General features: G+C 38.2%; 1 protein-coding gene across 1 annotated transcript in view; it reads left to right on the top strand.

The window, feature by feature from the left end:
- Positions 1 to 21,545, top strand: part of LOC121415169 (protein piccolo-like) — a 63,103-nt gene extending 41,558 nt beyond the window's left edge. Inside the window, exons 5-11 of the mRNA XM_041608314.1 lie at positions 4,818 to 4,876; positions 5,964 to 6,090; positions 8,802 to 8,977; positions 10,609 to 10,732; positions 12,065 to 12,154; positions 13,574 to 13,630; positions 14,331 to 21,545. Of these exons, the coding sequence (XP_041464248.1) occupies positions 4,818 to 4,876; positions 5,964 to 6,090; positions 8,802 to 8,977; positions 10,609 to 10,732; positions 12,065 to 12,154; positions 13,574 to 13,630; positions 14,331 to 18,121 (4,424 nt within the window). The 3' untranslated portion in view covers positions 18,122 to 21,545. The remainder of the gene's footprint in view (positions 1 to 4,817; positions 4,877 to 5,963; positions 6,091 to 8,801; positions 8,978 to 10,608; positions 10,733 to 12,064; positions 12,155 to 13,573; positions 13,631 to 14,330) is intronic.
- Positions 21,546 to 22,936: the final 1,391 nt, after the last annotated feature.

The following is a 22,936-nucleotide window of genomic DNA, read 5'->3' on the forward strand; positions in this document are numbered from 1 at the left end:
CCCCAACAAAAACGTCCCGTGTTCGCTCAAGCATGAACGAAACTAATTTTTTTTAATAGCATTTGAAAGACCAGACCTTAGAGCACCTATTAACACCAAAATATAGAAATAATAATTTGAAACTAAAATTTTATAGACTTTTCAAATCTGTCCCGTTTTTTTTTGATACGCACTGTATAGGAATCAGTTTATGGTCGGTCGGTCTGTTGCAAATCTTGCGCATCAAACTACTTCCTCAATTTTTAACCAATTTTCATGAAATTTGGAACACACATCTTGGGGTAAAGATATGAAAGACATACTTTTTCCATGTTTTGGAAAAAAAATTGCCATGGTAACAGGATATTTTTGGCAAAAATGAGGTAAAAATCATGCATTTCGGACTACTTCCTCCAAGTTTCTAACTAATTCTCATGAAATTCGGCACACACATTTGTCTTGAGGTAAAGATGTGCAAGACATATTTTTTGTGTAATGATATGCCATGATAACAACATATCAGCCATTCCATGTAACTAGACACCCTACATGTACATGTTTGCTTCAAATTTGAAGTTAAACCAATCAATGAAGAATATTTATTTTTGGCTAGGTGCATGTCCAAAAGGTCACAAATAACCGAGTTACGCGATCATAAAGACGTCAAATTTACATTAAAAAGTATGTCTTTTTGTAACTTTTTTAATGAAACTAATAAAATGCGTTCCTTTGTCTGATACATCATATTTTGTACTCTGTCTAATCTTATATTCATTTTAAATTATCACTTTGTTTTTTGCGATTTTTAACCAAGCTCAACAATATTTCAAGTTAGAAATACCCTCAAAATGTGTCATGCGAGTCACAAAAATACATCCGCATTTGAATTTACTTAAAGTATTAGGTACGGTAGTAGTTGATAAAAAGTAAGGAGCATAAGGTCCTAAATCAAACCTGCAAAGAAAATTACCACCTGTACCCCTTCATTATTAAAAAACACCTTAAAGTGCTGTCACACGAGTCACAATATTTTGGAGAAAAAGAATAATGATTGGGAATTTTTTGCAGATGTTGATTCTTTAAGCCTGATTGATTACTTCTATAAAAAAACATTGTTAAATGCTACTAATATGGGACTGCATGTACAATATGTAGTCTCACATGTAAACTTTCATTGTAAGTATCGGACTATAAATCGCTTCTTTTCCTCAGCGGGCAAGCGCCAAAAGTCAGGGTGTGGTTAATCCACATAGGTACATGTACATGTAGCCATGAGCCTAGCCAAACTCAGCCTGAAAATAAAGCAAGACCACTACCAGTTTACAACTGTGTAACCCTGTGGGGCAACGTCTTTAGAGGGGTATGAGCCCGGGGGGCCATTTACATTGACGAGTGGATCCCATGCGCGACCCAAAAAACACGTAAAAAAGGATGTCTTTTTCGAGATAAGGCACGCTACATACGTAACGCAATATGGGTGTCAAAAACACTAAAATAATAAAAAAAGGGTATCTATTTCACTAGGAAAGCTACGTGTTTAGGGTCACTTTTGCGAAGGTATAAAAATCAAGACTAAAATGTTTTATAATGTATGTAATTTAAAAGTCAATATTACGTGTTTAGAGTACGTTTTGCACGAGTTGGGCTGTACTAAACCCAATGATGTAGGTAAAGGTAAAACCGACGACCAACGTCCCTGACATGGCATTGAATATCGCTGTAGTTGTTTAGGAGTTCAATTCAGGGAATACTTGCCAATAGGATCGTTTTGTTTCCGATACTTGTTTAGGGTAGGGTTTCACATGCCAATACTTGTTAAGGGATGCATTTTCAGAATATTGAAAATATGTATTTAGGGTGCTTTTTGAGATCTCATGGTCATGCATGGTATCCACTCGTGAATGGAAGTGCCCCCCCCCCCCGGGGTATGAGTCACGGGTAAAAATGGGAAGTGACTATGACTACCAGTATCTTAATGTCCATCAAAGTTTGATTACAGTAACAAACGCACCTACCTTCATGAAACTTAAATTGACTTTATGAAAGGTGGGACTTTGTTGTCAACTTGTCATTTATTCAAAGCGGCAAAGTTCAGACAGATGCCAATCGACAGCTCAGCGTAGCCGAATAAGACCTGCATGTTTATCACAACGTCAATGTAAGCTTGCGCTATTCACCTTATCATGGCAGATATTCTGTTTTGTGCCATCGAGTAGTATGGTCCACAAAATAAAGTTTCAGTTTCATGAACTTCATGTAATAATTTCAATTTTATACATAACATGATTACCTGTAATTTTGATGTTTTCTGTCACACATTGAAGCTGATGTATTGATATCTAGCAATGTACAATGGTAGTGTTGTGTGTTAGGTGAGTGTATAAGTGGCCAATGATGCTAATATTTAATTAGATGACACCACTTTTTTTCCCCCAAAGTAATAAGATGTTTGGGGGTCCATGTCCCACCTATGACTATGTGCCCTAAATTAGCATAAATATGCATATGAATCAATTTTTTCTTAATGAAATTTAAAAATTCAACATTTAGGCTTTCTTACCCCACCAAAGATAACTTCTTAAACTAAAGATGTTAAATTTTGCCTCCTAGGGTGACCTTTTCTTGGACAAGCCCATTGTATGATTTTTCAAGAAATTAACCTTTAATGAGAAGTTGAAATTTTATGTAAATATCATGCGAGTCACAATCTAATGGCTGATATGGTGAAAATTTTGGTAAAAATCTTGTTGATCAAACAGTTTTCATTTCAACCAGATCTCATGAAATTTGGCTCACACATTGATGTTGAGGTAAAGATGTGCATGATATATTTTTGGCGTTTGTGGGAAATCGTGTTGTCATTGTAACAACATATTTGGCAAAAATTAGCTGAAGTGAAAACCTTGTTTGAATTACTTCATCAGATTTTTAACCAATTCTCATGAAATTTAGAACACACATAGTCTTGAATTCAGGAGTTTAAGATACATTCTTCGCTTTTGTTAGAAATTGTGTTGCCATGGCAACCATATATTATGACAAAATCCCCAGGAAAACTCCCTGTGGATCAAAATACTACCCAAGTTTTTGGCCACTGTTCCTGAAAGTTGGCACCGACATTGGTTTAAAAAAAAAAGCAATACCTTTTCTGAATGTGATTCAATTTGTGTTGCTATGGTAACAGCATTTTGTTGCCCCAAAACCCTGAAAACTACTTTCCCACTTTTTTAACCAAATGTTCCTCCTGAAATTTGGCACAAACATTCATCTAGGGTAAGATTTACTTGTAAACCAAGTGTGTCGCCATGGTAACGGCATAGGTTGAAGTTATTAATATCTTCAGTGAGTTTATTATTTTTCTGGCAGTTTTTAAGCTCAGATTCTTTATATTATACCTTTAATTATACAACTTAACCTTACGATGGTAGAAATTTCTTGAGTCATTTCTTTAAGAAAAGAAGCCTGAAAACAAGTATAATTGTTAGATTATCAATAATGCTAGTCTCATTATTCATTTATTTAATATGGGTAGAGATTATAATTTTAGACCTTTACAATTTGAATTATAATAATAAGCTATTATATGACCATGGACATTTTTTGCAAGTTATTCTAACTTTCTGTTTGGTCACATTGTTTACAAAATATACACCAATTGTTTGTCTGGACAAGATGGTAATTTTGGGAATTTGCAATCAATATTTCATTTCACAGTGGATAAGCCTCAGGACTTTGAACCACAATGTCCAGGGTTCAAATCCCACCATTGCACACGCGTCCTTAGACATTGAGGCATTAATCTACATTTGCCAGTCTCCACCCAGGTGTAGTAAATGGGTAACGGGTAGGAAGGAATTCCCTGACTACTCAAGCGCCCAATCAGGGTAGCCGTGCTAAAGCCAGGGTAATAGTATGCAGTGCTTAAAAACATTTGTATTAAGCACTATAATGTTGCATAATATTATTACTAATGGGATGATCCAGGCTGAAAATATTTATATCTGAATAAATAGAGTAAAGTTCACAGAGCAATATGCAGAAAATTTCATCAAAATCGGATAACAAATAATGAAGTTGAAATTAAATTGAAATTTAAAGTTTATCAATATTTTATGAAAACAGTTATATGCACATCGTCATGAATATTCATTAGGTGGGCTGATGGTGCTACATCCCCACTTCCCTTTTTATATGTTATTACATGAAATTATACTTGTTTCATTTGTTCATACATTTGTAAATTGTGTGTATCCATTATGATGATATAAGATGCGGCAATAAATAACTAATGCACTTAATCTAGGCATAACTTAATCAGTTGTCAATCCAATCGTTTTAGTTCTTGGTAGACAAATTTTTAATAAACCTGATTTCATATAATAAAATACAAAAGAACAAGTGGGGATATGACATTATCAGGCTACCTAATAAATATTCATGAAGACATGCCTCAAACTGTTTCAATGGAATAATGCAAATCTTTAAAATTCAATAACTGTTATTTGTTATCTGATCCTGAAAAGGACCACCCAATCTATTGAACGCTATGAATATTTATAACAGGGAGTATTGAATAGTGAAAACAGAGATCAGAATTAATAGCATGACAATGAAAAAAATATAATAGACAATGTGGCAGTATGCCAGCTTGCTAAGCATAGATATAGAGAATAATGTGATAATGTCATATGACATAATTAAGTTTGTTGATGTGAAATAATGTTAAAGTTGTTGCAAGTGCAAATTCAATGTCAGCAAGTCTAAAAATGTAGTTATGCCAAATTAGTTTTCTCCCTCTGGTCTGATCTAGTAAATCTCTGTATTATTTCATCTTTCAGCTGAGGCCAAGAAGCCACCGAAGCCAAAGGTTGATGCCAAATTCCTTGCTGAATTTCAGGTAGGCAAACTTTCTGGTTGTACATGTACTTACATTTCTCTTTTTCTTTCCATCGAGCTCAATATTTTGGTCATCCGAATGATCATTTTGGTTGCCCAAGCCTACCTGACACATTTGAATCATATTTGGACCAGATGAAAGCTTCTCATTCTTTTAAAGATTTTGCCAGCCAAAACACCTGTTGCAGTCTGCATGATTAGGATTTGAGCCCTTTTCCACAAGTTTTGCTTGCCCCAGTGACAGAGGGTTTATTTTCAATTGGTCTATAAATGCCAATTCATCCAATTACAAAATCATTTACTATCATTTTGTCTACCATCAGTTTGTCCACTATCCTCATGGTCTAATTGCCATTTCGTCCACTCACCACGTCTAATAACCAATTGGTCCAATAGCCATTTATACCATTTGGTCTAATTGGAATAAGTGTTAATTGAGCAAAATGAAAGAAAATTAAATGGATATTAGACCAAATGGTTATGAGACAATGGTCATAGACGAACTGGTGATTAGACGAAGTGGTGATTGGACCAAATGGTTATTGGACTAAATGGTTGTTGATGAAATGTTGATGGACGGAATGGCACTAGACTATAAAATGAAAATAGACCATGTGATGAGTGGACGAGTTGGCAATAGACGAATTGACAATTTACCGTGACAGAGGTGGTTCATGCCCTGATCAGACCTGACTGCATCTTGGACCAGCCCAAAATATTTGGCCGGTCAAAAGGCTGCTGATGTGAAAAGGATATACGATGACCATACATAAGGTGCATAGGTTAAGTTTAATGGCATTTTCACCTCTAATGTGATACATGTAGCTTGTTGTGGACCCTGGTAGGTGTTTCATAAAGCTGTTCGTAAAGTTACGAAAGACTTTACGCATGACTGAACCTGTTCTTGGGTCATAACTCAATTACATAGGGATATCAGATAGCACAAGAAAGGATCACCAGTCGTGCGTAAAGTCATTCGTATCTTACGAACAGCTTTATGAAACACCCACCAGAGCTGATTATAAGCCTTGACTGAAAATTAACTTTGCTTTGTGATGATTAATTTTGCTGATTTCCTATGTAAACAGCCTGAAGAAGTACCAGATGTAATAGACGAACTGACTGAATTTCAAGATGAGGTGGAACTGAAGTTCAAGCAGCTCTCTAATCTAAACCTTGATGTTACCAGTGTGGACACAATATCGCAACTGAAAGGTGAGTCCCTTTGATAGATATAAATGCCAGTCGTGGTAACGATCTCAAAACGAGTTCGATCAGAATCCAATAAAATGACCACCCAAGTGTTTGTATGTGTGATTGGAAATATGGGGTAAATGGCTCTCGGAAAAAATGTGGAATTGCTGAGAAATTAGCAATATAAGTAATAATAATAGCGGCATATTTACCCAAGGTAGCCACTTCAGTTCCGAAAACTGTTCTCCCAGCGGGCCCTGCTATTATTACCCTGGCTTTAGCACGGCTACCTTAATCGTAAGGTAAGGAATTCCATAAAATGTATTTTTCCATAGAATATTGATACACTGTCTCACATATGCCTTTTAGTGTTAGTGACCATCAGAATTATCGGTTTTCAGGTAAGATTTCATGATTTCACAAACATAATTTTATTTCAATGTACCAGATCTAGATCTAATATGGTGGCAATAAACCTTGATTTTAAAGACTTTCTCATGAAAAAATTGTTTGCTGCAACTACTTTCTTTTACCTTTAAACTTGGTTCCTGTCTACATTAATTAACAGTCAAATACATCAGCCTGAAAGACATAAACCAAATATGAGACATTCAAGTTTCAGAGGATTAGTCTGGGTTATTCTCTCATTCTGAATCTAAAACACCAACTATAACCATGCTCACAGGATTGATAGTTTGCATTCAGACATTTGATGACAAGAATTTCAATCTACAAAGGTTGAGTTTCAAATAGCTGATTGGAATCTGATTTAGTACTCAAGAGTAGTTGAGTGTTTCCATAAAGCTGTGTGTGAAGTTACAATATTGTGCACAAGCCTGGACAATGATCTCAGGTGCTAAGTCACCTATTAATAATAAAAGAATTTAGAGGCGCTAAAAACAAAAAGTACCATTGTGCATACAATGTATGAATCCTAATTTAACTTTTGCAGTAATAACCACAATTAGACATTCAAGGTAAAAAGGGAAATTAATCATTGAGGAAAAAGGTATGTCTTAAGGAATGATTTGAAGCCAAGAATACTGGAAGCACTTCTTCTGGGAAGAGGGATGGCATTCCAAGTCTTGGCAGCTGCTACAGCAAACCGTTTTTCGACAAAGGAAAGGTTCTACCTACATAGGGATATATCAATTAGCACACAAAAGGGTCACTTATCATGCATGGAGTCATTTGTAACTTATGAACAGTCTGGTCAGCGGTTATGCCTAACTTTTTTGTCTCGCCTTCAGTTTGGCAAAGACCTAGTAATCACTTTTCCTGAACATTGGTCTATTACAAAATGTTAGAGTTTTTGTCTCACCTGCAAAGCAGAGTGAGACTATAGGCGCCGCTTTTCCGACGACGGCAGCGGCGGCGTCAACATCAAATCTTAACCTAAGGTTAAGTTTTTGAAATGACATCATAACTTAGAAAGTATATAGACCTAGTTCATGAAACTTGGCCATAAGGTTAATCAAGTATTACTGAACATCCTAGTAGAGTTTCATGTCACATGACTAAGGTCAAAGCTCATTTAGGGTCAATGAACTTAGACCATGTTGGGGGAATCAACATCAAAATCTTTACCTGAGGTTAAGTTTTTGAAATGTCATCATAACTTAAAAAATATATGGACCTAGTTCATTAAACTTGGACATAAGGTTAATCAAGTATCACTAAACATCCTGCATGAGTTTCACGTCACATGACCAAGATCAAAGGTCATTTAGGGTCAATGAACTTCGGCCGATTCGGGGTTATTTGTTGAATTACCATCATAACTTTGAAAGTATGTTGGTCTAGTTCACAAAACTTAGACATAAGAGTAATCAAGTATCACTGAACATCCTGTGTGCATTTTAGGTCACATGACCAAGGTCAAAGGTCAATGAACTTTGGCCATAATGGGGTATCTGTTGAATTACCATCATAACTTTGCAAGTTTATTGATCTGACTTTTGAAATTTGGACAGAAGAGTAATCAAGTATCACTGAATACCTGTGCAAGTTTTAGGTCACATGATCAACGTCAAAGGCCATGTGAGGTCAATGAACTTTGGCCACATTGGGGGTATTTGTTGAATTACCATCCTATCTCTGTAAGTGTATTGGTCTAGTTCATAAAACGTGGAAATAAGAGTAACCAAGTATCACTGAACATCTTGTGCGAGTTATAGTAGTTTTCAAAGTCAGCACTGCTGCTATGTTGAATCGCGTGATGCAGGTGAGACGGCCAGAGGCATTCCACTTGTTGTTTATCTTGCTCTCATTTCTTTATTTTTGCATCAATCATGTTGGTACTTGGTACAAATGATCCTTGGGTAATACTACATTTGTGGTGATGAAGATGGTGAGGTTGTAGGTCATCTAAGGGTCAAAAGGTTAAATTATTAAACCTGTCCTCATTTCCTTAATTTTGTATAAATGTTTGTTTAAACTTCAAACAAATGGTCATTAGGTATTGTCACATATATTCCTGTAAAGCCTATACATCAAAGGTCATCTTGAAGTCAAAAGGCCATATTGCGTGTTCATGATCATGAAATCAGGTGAGACTCATGGTTCGTGAACCACCTTGTTGTGAACTGCTTTGTGAGCTTTTTTTTTTTAGCTTTTGACTGTTTTGAGAGAGGCTGTGGAGCATGCGTATCTTTCACTAAGTATTTTTTGGTCATATGTAATCATTTGCAACCATTTCTTAAGCATCATCCTTTATTCTACTTATTGCCTAGATCGAGCTGGAGGGAAGCTGTTCTCCCAGCAGTTTGAGGATGCGGCGGACCGTCTGGAGGAGTTTGTGGTTGCTTTGGAGAAGGAGGTCAATCTGCGGAAGCAGCTGGTGGATCTCCTGGAGAAGAGTGAGATCTACTATGATGCTCAGATGGGAGAAGCGAAGATTGTTGCCAATGTAAGTATCACTGCCCAGTGTTCGATAGAGTGTTCGTTTTTACTGCGGAGCTGCTCTCTACAACGCATCAATTCCTTTGAAAATGCAAGTCAAATCACAGTGGAGAGCTGAGAGGCTCTTGTCGAAAGTGGGTGGACCGGGACAGCAGATCATCCGAAGATTTGCGCCGGATGAACCATTGCAGATATGTCGTTGTCCAGAGTCTCGACACTACACTGCTGTCCCAGGGTGGTGTTTCATAAAGCTTTTCGTAAAGTTACGCACAACTTTACGCGCGACTGGAACATGTTTTTAGGTCATAACTCAATTACACAGGGATATCACATAGCACAAGAAAGGTTCACCAATCGTGCGTAAAGTCATTCGTATATTACGAACAGCTTTATGAAACACCCTGGTCCACCAACTTTCGACAAAAGCCTGTCAGCTCTCCATTGTGATTTTGATTGCATTTTCAAAGGAATCGATGCGTTGTAGAGATTGGGTCCGTAGGAAATGTGCAAACTCTCCAACGTTTAATCAAGGACGTTTCAATAGAAATGGAGTAAAAGCAAACCTATACCCTTTATGTCAGGTGTGTACTTTGCTAATTCTTCCTTGCAAATGGGTAGACAAACGATTCCAGCATGACTCCATACCAGCAGATCATATAGAAAGGGATATATGCCTTTGTGATGGTAATTGATTTTAGCTGCATCTCGGTCTAGTAATGTGGGCAGTACATAATTCTTACCTTTTCAGAGGTCTGCAAAATGAAATGGTGCAATATTTCCTGAAATATGACTCAAATTTATGTAACTTCTGAAGGTTTACATGGCGAAGAAAATTTACTCGACGGTGCATGTACTTGAACTAATCTTACATATGAAAAAAACAGTATTCTTACAACTGCATTTAATATTTTCTATTTGTTGGGAGCAATCAGGAGGTGTCAAAATCCGTTTTTTTTTTCTTTAAATGTCAAATCCTCACTTTCTGATTGATGCAATGAAATGTTGACACACATGATTATTTCCAAAATCACTTCTCAAATTTTCCATGAAAATTGCAGCTTGGGTCAACTGCAGCACAATTTAGATTAATTTCTTCCTGAGGGAAATCATGCATGGCAGGGATTTGAACCAATAATCCTTTGTTTCAAAGTCTGAAGACTAATCCACTTGACTGGTGACCCTTTCTTGTGCTGAATGATGTATCCCCATTTAGATGACTTAGCAGCTAAGAACATGTTCCATTTGTGCCAAACTATACTAACAGCTTGATGAAATGCCTACCAAGGCCCCGTTTCATAAAGACTTAATATAATAACAAGTGCCAAATTTTTGTAACAAATTTACTAAAATCATCCAAGCATTTTTATGGATTTCAGTAGCTTTGAACTGTTATGGTGAATTTGTAAATATAACAAGTCTTATGAAATGGGCCAGGCTCATTTTATTTAGAGTTACAACTAGGGTAACTTTGCCATGGCAGCTACCATGGTAACATGGCCCAAAGCCAAACAAAATCCAGGATTCCATGGAAGTTACAATGACAAAGTTACCATGGTTGTAAACCTTTATGAAACGAACCCTGTGTGTATGTTCATTTGGATTGAACTGGATTGTCATTGAACTCCATTGTCTCACCAGGCTTACAAGAATTTTGGTACCCGAGTGACCAGCTTGAAGAAGAGATTGGATGACTACAAGAAGGTTCTACCTGAGATTGACCTCAGCCCTTTACCATCCCCTTCATCAGATGCTCCTTCCCCAGGTAAACACAGAGGGCGCTTGTCAGGTGTCCTGAAGAAGAGTTGGAGAAACCTTCAGAATTCGATAAACTTGTTGGTGCAGGAGGTGGGAGGGGGGGGGCTAATGTTCGTCAGAAACTGGGTTTAAGTGCATTAAGTTGTTTTTTTCCCATGATGTGATGCACAAGGTTAGTCAAGGAATGCCTACAAAGATCTTTATATCTGTGAGGCTTGTTGGACACAGACAGATGCCATTAAGGCTAAGCACAGAAAACCTTAAGTAGCTGGATATATGCTCTACCACTCATAGTGTAGAAGGCTAACAAACTCCTTTACATAGCCTGAAACCCTGCACCTGTGCTTGGTCACTATACACAGAACACACCATAGTGAAAAAAGATATCCTTGTATAGACTTTTTTTGTGTGGCATAAGTTAAGTTAGTTCCAAAATGAAACAAGTACTGCCTCAATGTTTAATGAAAATTGAATAATGGACAGTGGACTAATATTCGGTTAGGAATTTTTCTGCAAAAGAAAGAGTTGACGTCCATTTTGAGAAAAATCACGAAATAATAACACACAATTTTTATATCTCTTCTTTATAAGGGCCTCTAAAAAATATGGTAAAAAACACAGTTTGCCTTGACTCTTCCCTAAAAGGGTTCAGGCAAAACGAAATACAAAAAGATAGTGCCGCAAAATGTTATGAATTATTTCTTTGAAGTCTCGCACAACTTTTGAGACCAAATTTGGGACATACGGGTATAGCATCGCAACGTTTCATGACTTTTTCGAGACAATGTCATGCCAAAAATGGCTCTTTTTTATAGTTTATGTTCAAAGTCCATGGGAGATGAAATTCATAAAGGGGTGATTTTTTTTTCGTTCTAATTGGTCTGCTTAATTAAATTAGGGTTAAATTTAGTTGTTAAATGGTCTGTAATAATTTCCAATGAAAAACAAACAATGAAAAAAGCAAAGGAATGCATAAGAAATTCTAAAAACAAATAAATACATGAGAAAAAATTGCATTTTGCACTTTTTGTTTGTGGAAACCTATAACTCTTTGCCCGCCACATACACTATCCCCCCAGCGCCACATTAATTTTGGGGTGCTGTATGCATTGTGTGTGAACTGTGACTTGAGTCGTCGGCAGTCCGCTGTATATGCTGCGAGTCGTCCGTGGCGGGCAAATAGTTAAATTAGATTACAAAGATGATATCTGGAAAAATAGAAGAAAATTTGAAGTGAAATTGGGTGTTGAATATGCAAATAATGTTTTTCATGAGTAGATTTGCATATTTTATTTATAATGAATAAAAGATAATTATTTTCTTTCGGTTGTGTGGTCAGGTGCTACCCCTCCCCAGGAGCAAGATGGTGTGAACAGGGATTTGGAAGATATGGAACTCTCAGACACAGATGACGGGGGAAGAATTATTGGTAAGGATTGATTGGTATATTTCATTCATTTCCATTTCATTATTGAAACTCAGAAAGGTGTTGTAATGGTAGTAGTAGTGATAGTAGTAGTGATAGTAGGTGGCAGGTTAGACAGCTGGCAGCTGTCTGTTTCGAGGAGTTTTTTTTTTTTTTAATTTCTCCTCGTACACAGACGGCTTGCTATCATGCAGCCACCATTAGGGGACTTACAATGCAAAATCCCCCCGTCGGGGCTCTTCAGTTTTTGTCTTTAATGAATCAAACTTTTGAAAATTAAAGCGACCAAAATGCAAAGTAATATTCCCTATCGGCATTAATCGCCAAAAACTGGGAAAATCAAATTAAAACGAACAAATACAGTGACTTACCTCGGCTGTCAATTTCACCATCCTGTTTTATCCGAACTTAGTACATAAACATATAGCCATTGAGTCCCATGTACAGATCGCGCTACTACTTCGGTCTCTGTATTTGGTGAGTGAAGCCAACGGAGTTCACCTTAACAACCAACATAACAGAGACCAAGGCTTTTGGTCTAGTGACAGGTTGCAGAGTATTGCAGACTTGTTTTGATGGAATACTGTGTGGGGCACTGGGAGGCATGCGCTGTGCATGCTTACAATATTTTCATTCATAAATTGGCTTGCGGCAGTGGCTCGATGACCTCACTTATGGGGGTTTTCCACCAGTCATATTTCATGCGCCATGATTTTCGGGTACCCACCCGAAATTACCGCAGGTACCCGAAGACAAAAATACCCTTAAGTCCCAGGACTACTTACTTCTTCCTGCTACTACTACTACTACTACTACTCCTACTACTACTACTACTACTACTACTACTACTACTACTACTACTTCTACTGTTACTACTACTACTGCTACTATCACTACTACTACTAGTACTTCTACTACTACTACTTCTACTACTACTTCTTCTTGAGAGGCTTACAAAAGCCACCCAACATTTGGTTTTAAAATTTGTGATTTGTGACAACAGAATTGAAAGAACAATGCTAAAAATACTCTTTGAATGAATGGTTGTTGTTTCAAATTGCAGCTTTGAGGATCCCTTTAATTTCTATATCAAGGTCACAGGAATGACCACTAAATTCAGTTCCATCAGTATTTTTCTGTGATGACATTGAAGTTTCCTCCTTATGGTGCGAACCTTGGCTTCCGATTAAAATATTTGCAGACAATGGGTGTTACAGATCTGGGCCCCATTGCATAAAAGTTACCATGATGGTATCTTTCCCATCCAATGGCAACTTGCATGGAATCCTTGATTCTGATTAGCTGTTGATCAGCGTTAGCATGGAAGTTACAATAATAGTAACTTTTATGCAACAGGCCCAGTTCCGGTAGTTAATAGTTTGGACAGCATTACTGATTTTGATTTTTTTTTTTCTTTACCAGCTGCTGTTCCTGGCAAGTCATCAAGATCCAAGAAGACTGAGAAGAGACAACGTAAAAGTAAGTACAGCAAAACTTTTATTTGATCTTTGAAGGTTGCCTGGTCTTGTTGATAAATGTTGAGGCGGTTTTACAGGTCATCGTGTGGTTGGGCCAAAAAATAAGGAGTGTTTGTATTGGTAGAAATGTAGGAAAGAAGAACAGAAACTGAGTGGATAGATTTCATTATTCAATTGTTTTTCTATTTGAAATCTTTCAATCTTGAACAATTAGGGCAACCTGCTATAAAAGAGTTTTATCATCGATACTATCAATAATATTAGCAAATCTTACGTGTAAAATGTCAAATTCTAGACAGCATTTAGTGTGCACAGGCTCTATGTGCACATAACAGCACGCAGGTGCTTAATTTGGTGGGTTATCTGCAGAAATTCATGAATGTTGACAATAATTGACTGAGTGTCAATCGACTGAATTCTTGTACTTGCAGTTTCCTGTGGAATAGTAATTACCTGAAAGCTTACCTGAAATAGGTGCTGTCTGATATTTGTGATGAATGCTTGGTGATTTTGCTTGTTGGCAGTAAAGCTAATTGCACATATTCAACCTGTTAAAAAAATGAAAGATAAATTACATGGTTTCTATATTATTTTGTAATCATCCTTGATATCTCCTAAATAGAGTAATTTCATTAAATTCTGTTGAAATGAATATTCACACAGATTATAAATGTTCTTTCTGTATTTTCTTTAATAAACAGGTGCATCTTCAAGGTCCAAGAAGAAGGCTGTAAGCGATGGATCTGGACAGAAAATCTCCGTCATTGCGAGCAGTCCTGTCTTTCCTAATTCCACAACATCTCAGGGGGAGAAGATCCATTCCATCTCTCCGAACGTACCCGGCAATTCTTCCTACGCAAGTCCCTTTGATTTCCCTTCTTCGAGGCAAGATGGTGCATTGGTAACGACTGCAGGAGCCGCACCGGTGTACACTCCAAGCATGACCACTGGTTTCACACCACAGGCGAGTGCAGCTTATACTCCTGCAAGTTCAGCAGTGTATGATCCTACTGCTGCAGCTACGACGTACAGTCCTGCAACCTCTGCAGTGTATAATCCAACGGCGGTAACAACCACGTACAGTTCTACTGCCGCGCCTTATACTCCTGTTGTGACAACCCCGTACAATCCTGCATCATCTGTTGCCTATTCTCCTGTTGCAGCAGTGACAAGTGCGTATGTGCCTGTTGCTTCATCTACTGTGCAGGCATACTCTACAGATGCAACAGCACCACCAGTTTATACCCCAACTGCTCCATCTGTTGCACAGTCTTATACACCTACCGTTGCTGCACCAGTTGCAGGATATTCCTCAACTGTTTCTTCCGGAACCCAAGGTTATGTACCACCTGTTCCTGCTACAGTAGCTCCGGTATATGCAGCTCCAGATCCTGCACCTAGTCCTGCATATACACCAACAGGGCCGGCAGTGAATCCTGCATATACCCCAACAGCCCCTGCAGCAACCCTTGCGTACACACCAACAGCTGCAGTTCCTGGTCAACCTGCATACACCCCTATTGCCTCATCAGTATCACCTGCATATACCCCAGTTGCATCCACAGTAACTACAGCTTACGCGGTGACCACACCATCAGTTACACCATCCTATCCAGCTCCTGTCTCTACGATATCATCTGTCTACACACCAGATCCTTATAACCAGTCTGTACCAACATCAACAGTGAGCTCTGTAGGATACAACACTAATGATGCCACAGGTTACAATTCATCAACAGAATCAGCATACAATCCTGTAAACGTCTCGTACAACCCACCAGCGCCTTCTGCATACACTCCTCCAGTTGCGACCCCAGCACCTGCATCAGCTCCATCATACACACCCCCAGTGGCATCAACCTATGAGCCAACACCTTCAACTACCTACACCCCTTCATACAACCCTCCTCCTCATGAAAGAAGCGCCCAACCGTCCTATGGGCAGTCATATTCAAACACATATACAAGCAGTTCCGAAGAGGGTAATGCCTATGATCCTTCACAGTCACAGTATGATTACAACAGTGCGCAAAAGCCTTTGCCATCTAGAGACTTTGATTATCCAACCCAACAGGCCAGGGACTCTGATGTCACACGTTCAGGAACACCCCTCAGGGATGAACAGCTCTCACAAGGGGAAGGGCCCTTGTCATCTGACCCAGCAGCAGTTAACTCATACTATCCTCCCCAAATATCATCAGAGTACAGAAATACTGTCCCTCAGCAGAACGTAGCACCTGTTGTTCCAGCCAATCCAATGCAGTTCCTGACAAAGTTGATAAGTAGTCGCAACGTGCCTGCAAACTCAGATAAACCCACAGACTTCTTGAGTACCCTGAGCAGTCTCTCAGGAGCACAGCGGAATGTTGTAGAGCTTCAGCAAAGAGAATCTCCACCGCCACCTCCTCCTCCTCCTGTCCGTAAACTCCCTCCCAAACTGTTAGACGATGAAAAGACAAGTGGAAAACGTGTAACTTCTACAAATGCTTTCAGCAAAAGTAGGGAGTCTGAGAAAGCAGACAGACAGGAAGAGGTAGAAGAAGAAGAGGAAGATGATCAAGAATACCTGACTCCGGAAGAAAAATCTAAACTTGACAAAGCCAATAAATCTTTTGGTATTGGTCAACTGATGTTACAGTTAGCTGACAAAGGAAACGAAGAAGAAGAAGAGAAAGAGGTGGAGGAGGAGAAGGAGGAAGAGGACATGCCTATAGAAGAGGATTTTGATTTTCCCTTATCAAAGGACAAAGATGAAAGATTTCCTGAAACAACTCCTGAGGAAGAAACCAGGCATGGTTCTGGTGACTATGCTAAGCCACCTCCTGCACCACAATTCTTGATAAAGCCAAGGAATACTCCTGTAGGTTCATGGATACCTCAACATGCTACACCTAAAAAGCCTGAGGTTCTTGGTAAACCAGTAATACCCTTGTCTGTATCACCTCCACCACCACCACCTCCACCACCACCTTCATCAGCAGCACAACCCTTGCCAGCTGTGCCATCAGGTCCTGCAGTTCCGCTTGCTGCAATGCTGCTACCTCCACCACCCCCTGTGACTGAAGATCCACCACCACCACCTCCTCCACGTCCAGCACAGGCACTGACACGGACACCAACAGCACTTGCTGGGCAAGCTCCAACAATACTGAAACCTGTGGTCAATGTTCCGGCAGTACAACCTCAAGGAATTGCTGAAAAGACTGATCATAGGCCAAATCTACAACCACAACCACAATCACAAGCTACCAATCATACTAGTGTCCAAAGACAAATCTCTTCAGGACAACCTATTACAGTTGTTCGTCAGCTTTCAGATCCTTCTCCAAGTCCTCCTGCCCAGCCAATAAGATCAATCATACATGATCGCACTTCGGATGTTCAAAGAATATCTGTGGTGGGTAATACGCGGAATCAAGACTACGATGAGCCAAGACCTGTACCCGTACTCGGACAGTCACTCAGGATACGGGGACCCATTCCAGGACCTCCACCTGGACCACCTCCACCAACTGCTAGACAATTGTCAGGATCAGGCATTAGAGCTCCAGGACCTCCACCTGGCCCGCCACCAGTCAGTGCAAAGAGAATGTCGAATACGGAATCTGCGCCTACTGGTACTGCACCTGATGAGCAGCAGGATACTCCTCAGAGCCCTGAACCTTCCAAGAGTTTGGATTCAATGACAATTAGTTCCATACCTAGTTTAGTTTCGCCCACAATGCTTAACCCGCTAAAGCGGGTGAACCCTACCCCAGAGGCCTCATCACCATATCCTGAAATTACTGAAGCAAAGCCTCTTAGATCTATTCTTAAACGATCCAAACCTACTTCTCAACCTGAATCATCTCCTGTAGATGTGGATTACCGTAAAGATTCACAAATACCCGTATTGGGTGCACAGCCTCGTTCACTTTCACAGGACTATTCCACAGATTCACCTATTCGGGTTCTAGGTTCCAAGCCACCCATTCCCCAATTATTTCCTCAAAGCGATGACTTTGAGTCATCGGACTCTAAAATATCTGTGGTGGGTGCTGCAGGCCAGCCAGGAAACATAAGCCCAAGATATTCTCAAAGACCTCCTTTCCCTCGAGGAGGACCAAGATCACCAGAACATAGAGTGCCAGGACCCAACAGGTACAACAGAAGCCCAAGTCATGATCAGAATTACTCTGAGAGGCCCGTTATCCAGAGGGACTATGGACATGGTAAACGGCAACAAGAAGACTATGACCATAGACAGCCTGCTGGCGACCAGGTAATGACCATCCAGACACTGGGAAGTGATCGTCCTGCCTTTCAGGATAAATACCATCGTGGTCCTTCAGAACAGAGACATCGGTATGAGCCTGAACCTAGACACTTTGATCGTCAGTATCGCCCTGAGATGAGACCAAGGGGATATGGTCCAAGACCTCATGGGCAGTTCAGACCAAGTTTCAGGGGTAGGTCCCCGCAGTTTCGTCCAAGACAGTCATTCTATTATTAATGTTTATTGTTTTATATCTGCACATGTTCCTTTTTTATATCAATCATGTACAACAACAGTGTACACTTATATGTTTAGCCTCTGTACATGGACAAACATGTATGTTTGATCAAATTTTCTTTTTTGAAAATAATTTACTTTTGAAACACTTCAGTCATCTGCACATGTCTGTTATAAAAGGTGCTGCAAGGAAATATTTGCTATCAATGGCAAATACATGTATCAACAATTTCAATTGACAGATCCCTCAAAACTGGTAATGGGCGATTCCATACGTGTCGTACGGGACATTTTGACAACAATTTATAGTTTCCTAGCCGAATGCTTTGGCAATGAAATATTCTGTTTTGTCAATGATAAAGCTAGAGTGGGTAGTCATGTGAAAAACTAATAGCCAACACAAAAACATTAAATGATTATGGTTAAATTATAGGTGAAAATGTTGTGTGTCGTACGGGACACAGAAGTGTCTCGTACGACACGCAACATTTTAAGCTCTAATTCACCTATGGACAACATATTTTTGTTGGTTGTCAGTATTTTGCATGTCTACCTAGTACTACTTTGATATTACCACAAAGCAAATTGAAGTTCTTTGTTTGTTTGGACAGCAGGTTGAAAAAATGTTTTGAAAAATGGCTTATTTTTCTAGCATGGAATCTCCCTTACCAGCTTTCTGTTTTCATCTTGCAAGTTACAGGCCCAATAAATCACAATTTTTCAATCAATTGCATAACTTGTGATAGGCTCTTAAAATTGGTTGCAAATTTCTTGCAATACCTCTTACGGCCACTGCACAGCGTACGACTGGTTCATGATCCGATTTTGGAACAAATTGCATCTTGCTCATTTTCTGAAAATTTGAATAATAAGTATCTCTTTATTTGAGGTTCAAATTAAGGGAAAGAATGCTAATTTAACAATTTTGGATGATTGCAAGCTTTCAATTTGGATTACAGACCAAATTAGTTTCAAGTCATAGTCAATTGTATGATTGCTATGAAGTCATTATGACTAGGTATTAATTTTTCTTTTATTCTAATAAGGATAATAGCATAGTCGCAGATTTGAACATAGGTATTCATACAACGATTTAGAACATTACGCAGTAAGATACTTAATGTCTCAATATTAGCATGAAATTTTACTTCGTTTTCTTCCAAAATCGGGTCACAGACCAATTATAAGGTGTGCAATGGCCCTTAGACATACAACCTTTGGCGTAAATCATGATGAGTTTAATATTTTAGTTTAATTTTAAGTGCAATTTTTTAAGTTTAGTGTTGCTGTTGGTATCTTCACTTTATGTAGATGCTCAAAATGCCTAGAAATGATTCCTTACACAAGACCTAATTCTTTATCCTATCATCATGAAGAGGTCATTGTTATTTGTTCATTGGTTTGGTTTTGAAATATATTAGTATATTTCCACTCTCTTTTGCTTCTGTTTGCACATGCCTCCCTTGCATGTTTTTTTACCGATTGTTCAAAAAGTTTGACAACTCCTTGTGTAAGATACATGTAGGATTCAAAACCACAGGGATCTGTTATATTCCAAACGGGAATGTGTAGAAATTTGCCAACAAAAAATTAGTTTTGAATTTGCCCATTGCACTTTTATTATGATCAGATATTTGAATGGAGATCATAGAGCTGATTTATTGCTATGGAATGTAAATGTGTTTGATTTGCAAGTAACATGTGTCAAGAAGGCAAAGCTAATATTGATTGATATTGTTCTGAATTTAGATTACATTTTTTCAATTTTAGAAAAGAAAAGAGAGTTAAGGTACAGTTATTTTTTTGCTTCAGGTAGTTTCCAAGAGCACATGATGATATTGAGGGCCTCGACTGCTAATTCTGTGAATTATGTAAATAATTATTTTTATATCATGGGTGACTCTCAAGTGTCTGGAGCATTGTTTATGTATAACAAGACTTAATTCAGCAACATTTTTTCAGTGTTAATAAATGATGAGACAAATTGTCCACTTCTGCGAATAAGTAAGCACTTTATCCCTCAAGTCCAAGAGCTGTCCAAAGTACATGCAAAAACTGGTGACATCATTATTTGATCTCATGTCATGATTCATGTTATATGATGCCATAATGATGTCATGAGTTTGTTAAACTTTGGCTACTGATATGTTTATTTATTGATTATAAACCCAAATGGCTCTTCTATTCACTTTGTTTCTTAAAATTAGCTCAAAAGATAATAACGGGAAATATATTAAGCAGAAAAGTGGAATCAGTTAGATGAAAGATTCGGAAATGTCTTGGGTGTTTTAGAATGATGCAAATTTTTGTGTTATCTCAAGTTATTATTCAAATAATAATTTGGTAAAACTATTGAATGGAGATAATCAACATCTTAAGGGTACTATATTAGGCAATTTTAAGGTTCAAATATTATTGTTCAGTACACTACACACTTCATTAATTGGAGCTTATGGTACATGCATGTATGATATTTATAACCTAAAGGTGTATTAGACTCGAGGGTATGATATCTTGTTAGATTTTAGAGATACCAACCCCTACAATGAATGCATTTTAAACAGAAGAAACTCAAATGAGATCAGTGGAGGTTGAGTTTTAATGGACAAGTATTACATATAGAAAAGGTATGCATAAAACCCTGAAGACACTAAATATAGAAAACTTTATCTGAAATTGTATTGTTTTGTTTTATAAGATGATGAGGAGGGTCCTGATGTAAAATGATCTTTATCTACCCATCTTCAGGAAATAAGAAAAATGGTGTTTTAGGCAGAACAAATGCTTGCTCACATGTATGTCCTCAACTAATCATTTTTTGGACATGATGCCCTTCACATAAACCTGTTTATTTACCCCGCCCCCTCTTCGACATTCAGAAAGTGCTAAAAGAATGTTTAAGCTAATGTCTTTATCTTAAAGCCCAGCGCACGCTACATGATCCGACTTAAAAACAATTTTTTTTAATTTGCATCAAATAATTCAAGGAAGTAGCTATTTTATTTGAAGTTCAGCAAAATGCTTGGAATACTGAAATCAGAATTCTACTCTGCTTTCAAGCCTTCCAGTCAAAAGGAATTCCGAATTGGCTTCAAGTCACAGCTGATGATGATGTCATTACGATTTGGAATCAAATTGCTTTTATTCCTACATGGAGGCTTGAAATAGACTAATTTTTGTTTTGGGAGTCGGACCACTAATTGAAAATTTTTATCATTAAGATTGTCTAGGTTGGAATGTTCATATCAAATGCTATGACATGTACTATGTCTTTGAAAATCGGATCACAGCGTATTGTGCACCGGGCTTCAAACACCTCATAAGATTGTATCAGTCATACATGTATTTTGTATATATTGCTAGCTACAAACAGATGCATTGTTTCACACTTATCCTTTTTCCAACAATAACACTTGTTGAATTGTCAGCCCTTGTAAAAGACTAAATTGATGATTAATGGTGTCTTTGATGTAATAAGGGAGTAAAAGAATTCTGAAGTGAACCAGGGATACTACAGTTATCCTTCACTGAATATACATGTAATTTGGGGATGAAACTCTAACCAAGGGAATCTACATAATCTCTTTAGGAGAGATGCTTGACATTTTTTTTCATCAAAAGTAACTATTTGTGGGAAAGAAAGTTGTGGACAGGTGTCCTTACTGCGCAGGTAACCAACAGTTTTCATCATAGATGAATCGTCGTTAATATATACCCCAGCTATCCACAAAAAAGCTGCAAAGCTTGCTGCTATTTATCGAATATAATCCTATTACCATGGGTCAGATGATTTGCCTTTAATTTTTCCCTCTTTTTATACCTATTTTGCAGCTGCTTTGAGGCTAGGATCCCTGATAAAATATGTTAATATTACCAAAATATTTTGGTAGGCAATCTCCTACGTTGCTCTTACATGCCATACCGCAAGTTTTGCAGCTTTTTGCAAATAAATATTTTTTTCAGATATCGCTAATTGAGCTATCATCTTGCTGTCACACAATTATCTTTGTGACATAGATGAACGAGGACCTCCTCTTTTTTGGGGAGGATGAGGGGAGGGGGAGTACTAACTTTGTAGTAGATTACAGCATTCTTGCTGATCCCTGATCATATATTCCTCAACCAAGATACTGCAATATTGTTGCAATATCATAGTATTTTGAGGCGTGTATGAACAGGTAATGAAAAGTGCACTCTGCATCAGGACCATAATATTGCAGCATTGGCGTATAAATAGACGGGGAACATGGTGCGGTCGGTTAAACAGATAACAGTGAGCGTGTGAGGTGCTTGCCTGTGTGAGAGAGAAAGATAATCATGATTATTTTGTCTAGGTAACTGTAACATAAAAGAAGTTGTTTTGACTTGGTAACTATAAAAGAAACTTTGGGATGTACACATATCTGCCTGTTGGCTGGCTGGATGGTCCTGTGCAATCAGAATTGTTTATGAGTAATAGTTGTAAACCTGTTCTTGTTTTAATCAATGAAGTTTATGAATACCATGGTACATGGAAATTGTACTTCTTGTCCTGATCTGGGGTTTTTTAGAGCTGGCAGATATGTGTATAGGGCCCTGTGACTTAAAAAAATGCAATCATAATCATACAATTGATAGGTATTGTTAAAACTAGACTTTGCCATAAGCCTAACAATTACAATCAATTGGACGACTGATTAATATCTTTGTTGTGACAGGAGCAATTCCCTACACCACTTCTGACCTGCAGTCATCTGTTTTCCTGAAGGAATTTAGAGTGTTAAGGCGTACAAGTGGGATTTGGGGCTAGTAGAGGCTAATAATACTATCTCAAAT

The sequence above is a fragment of the Lytechinus variegatus genome, chromosome 5 (genome assembly GCF_018143015.1).
Source record: "Lytechinus variegatus isolate NC3 chromosome 5, Lvar_3.0, whole genome shotgun sequence".
NCBI classification, from domain to species: Eukaryota; Metazoa; Echinodermata; class Echinoidea; order Temnopleuroida; family Toxopneustidae; genus Lytechinus; species Lytechinus variegatus.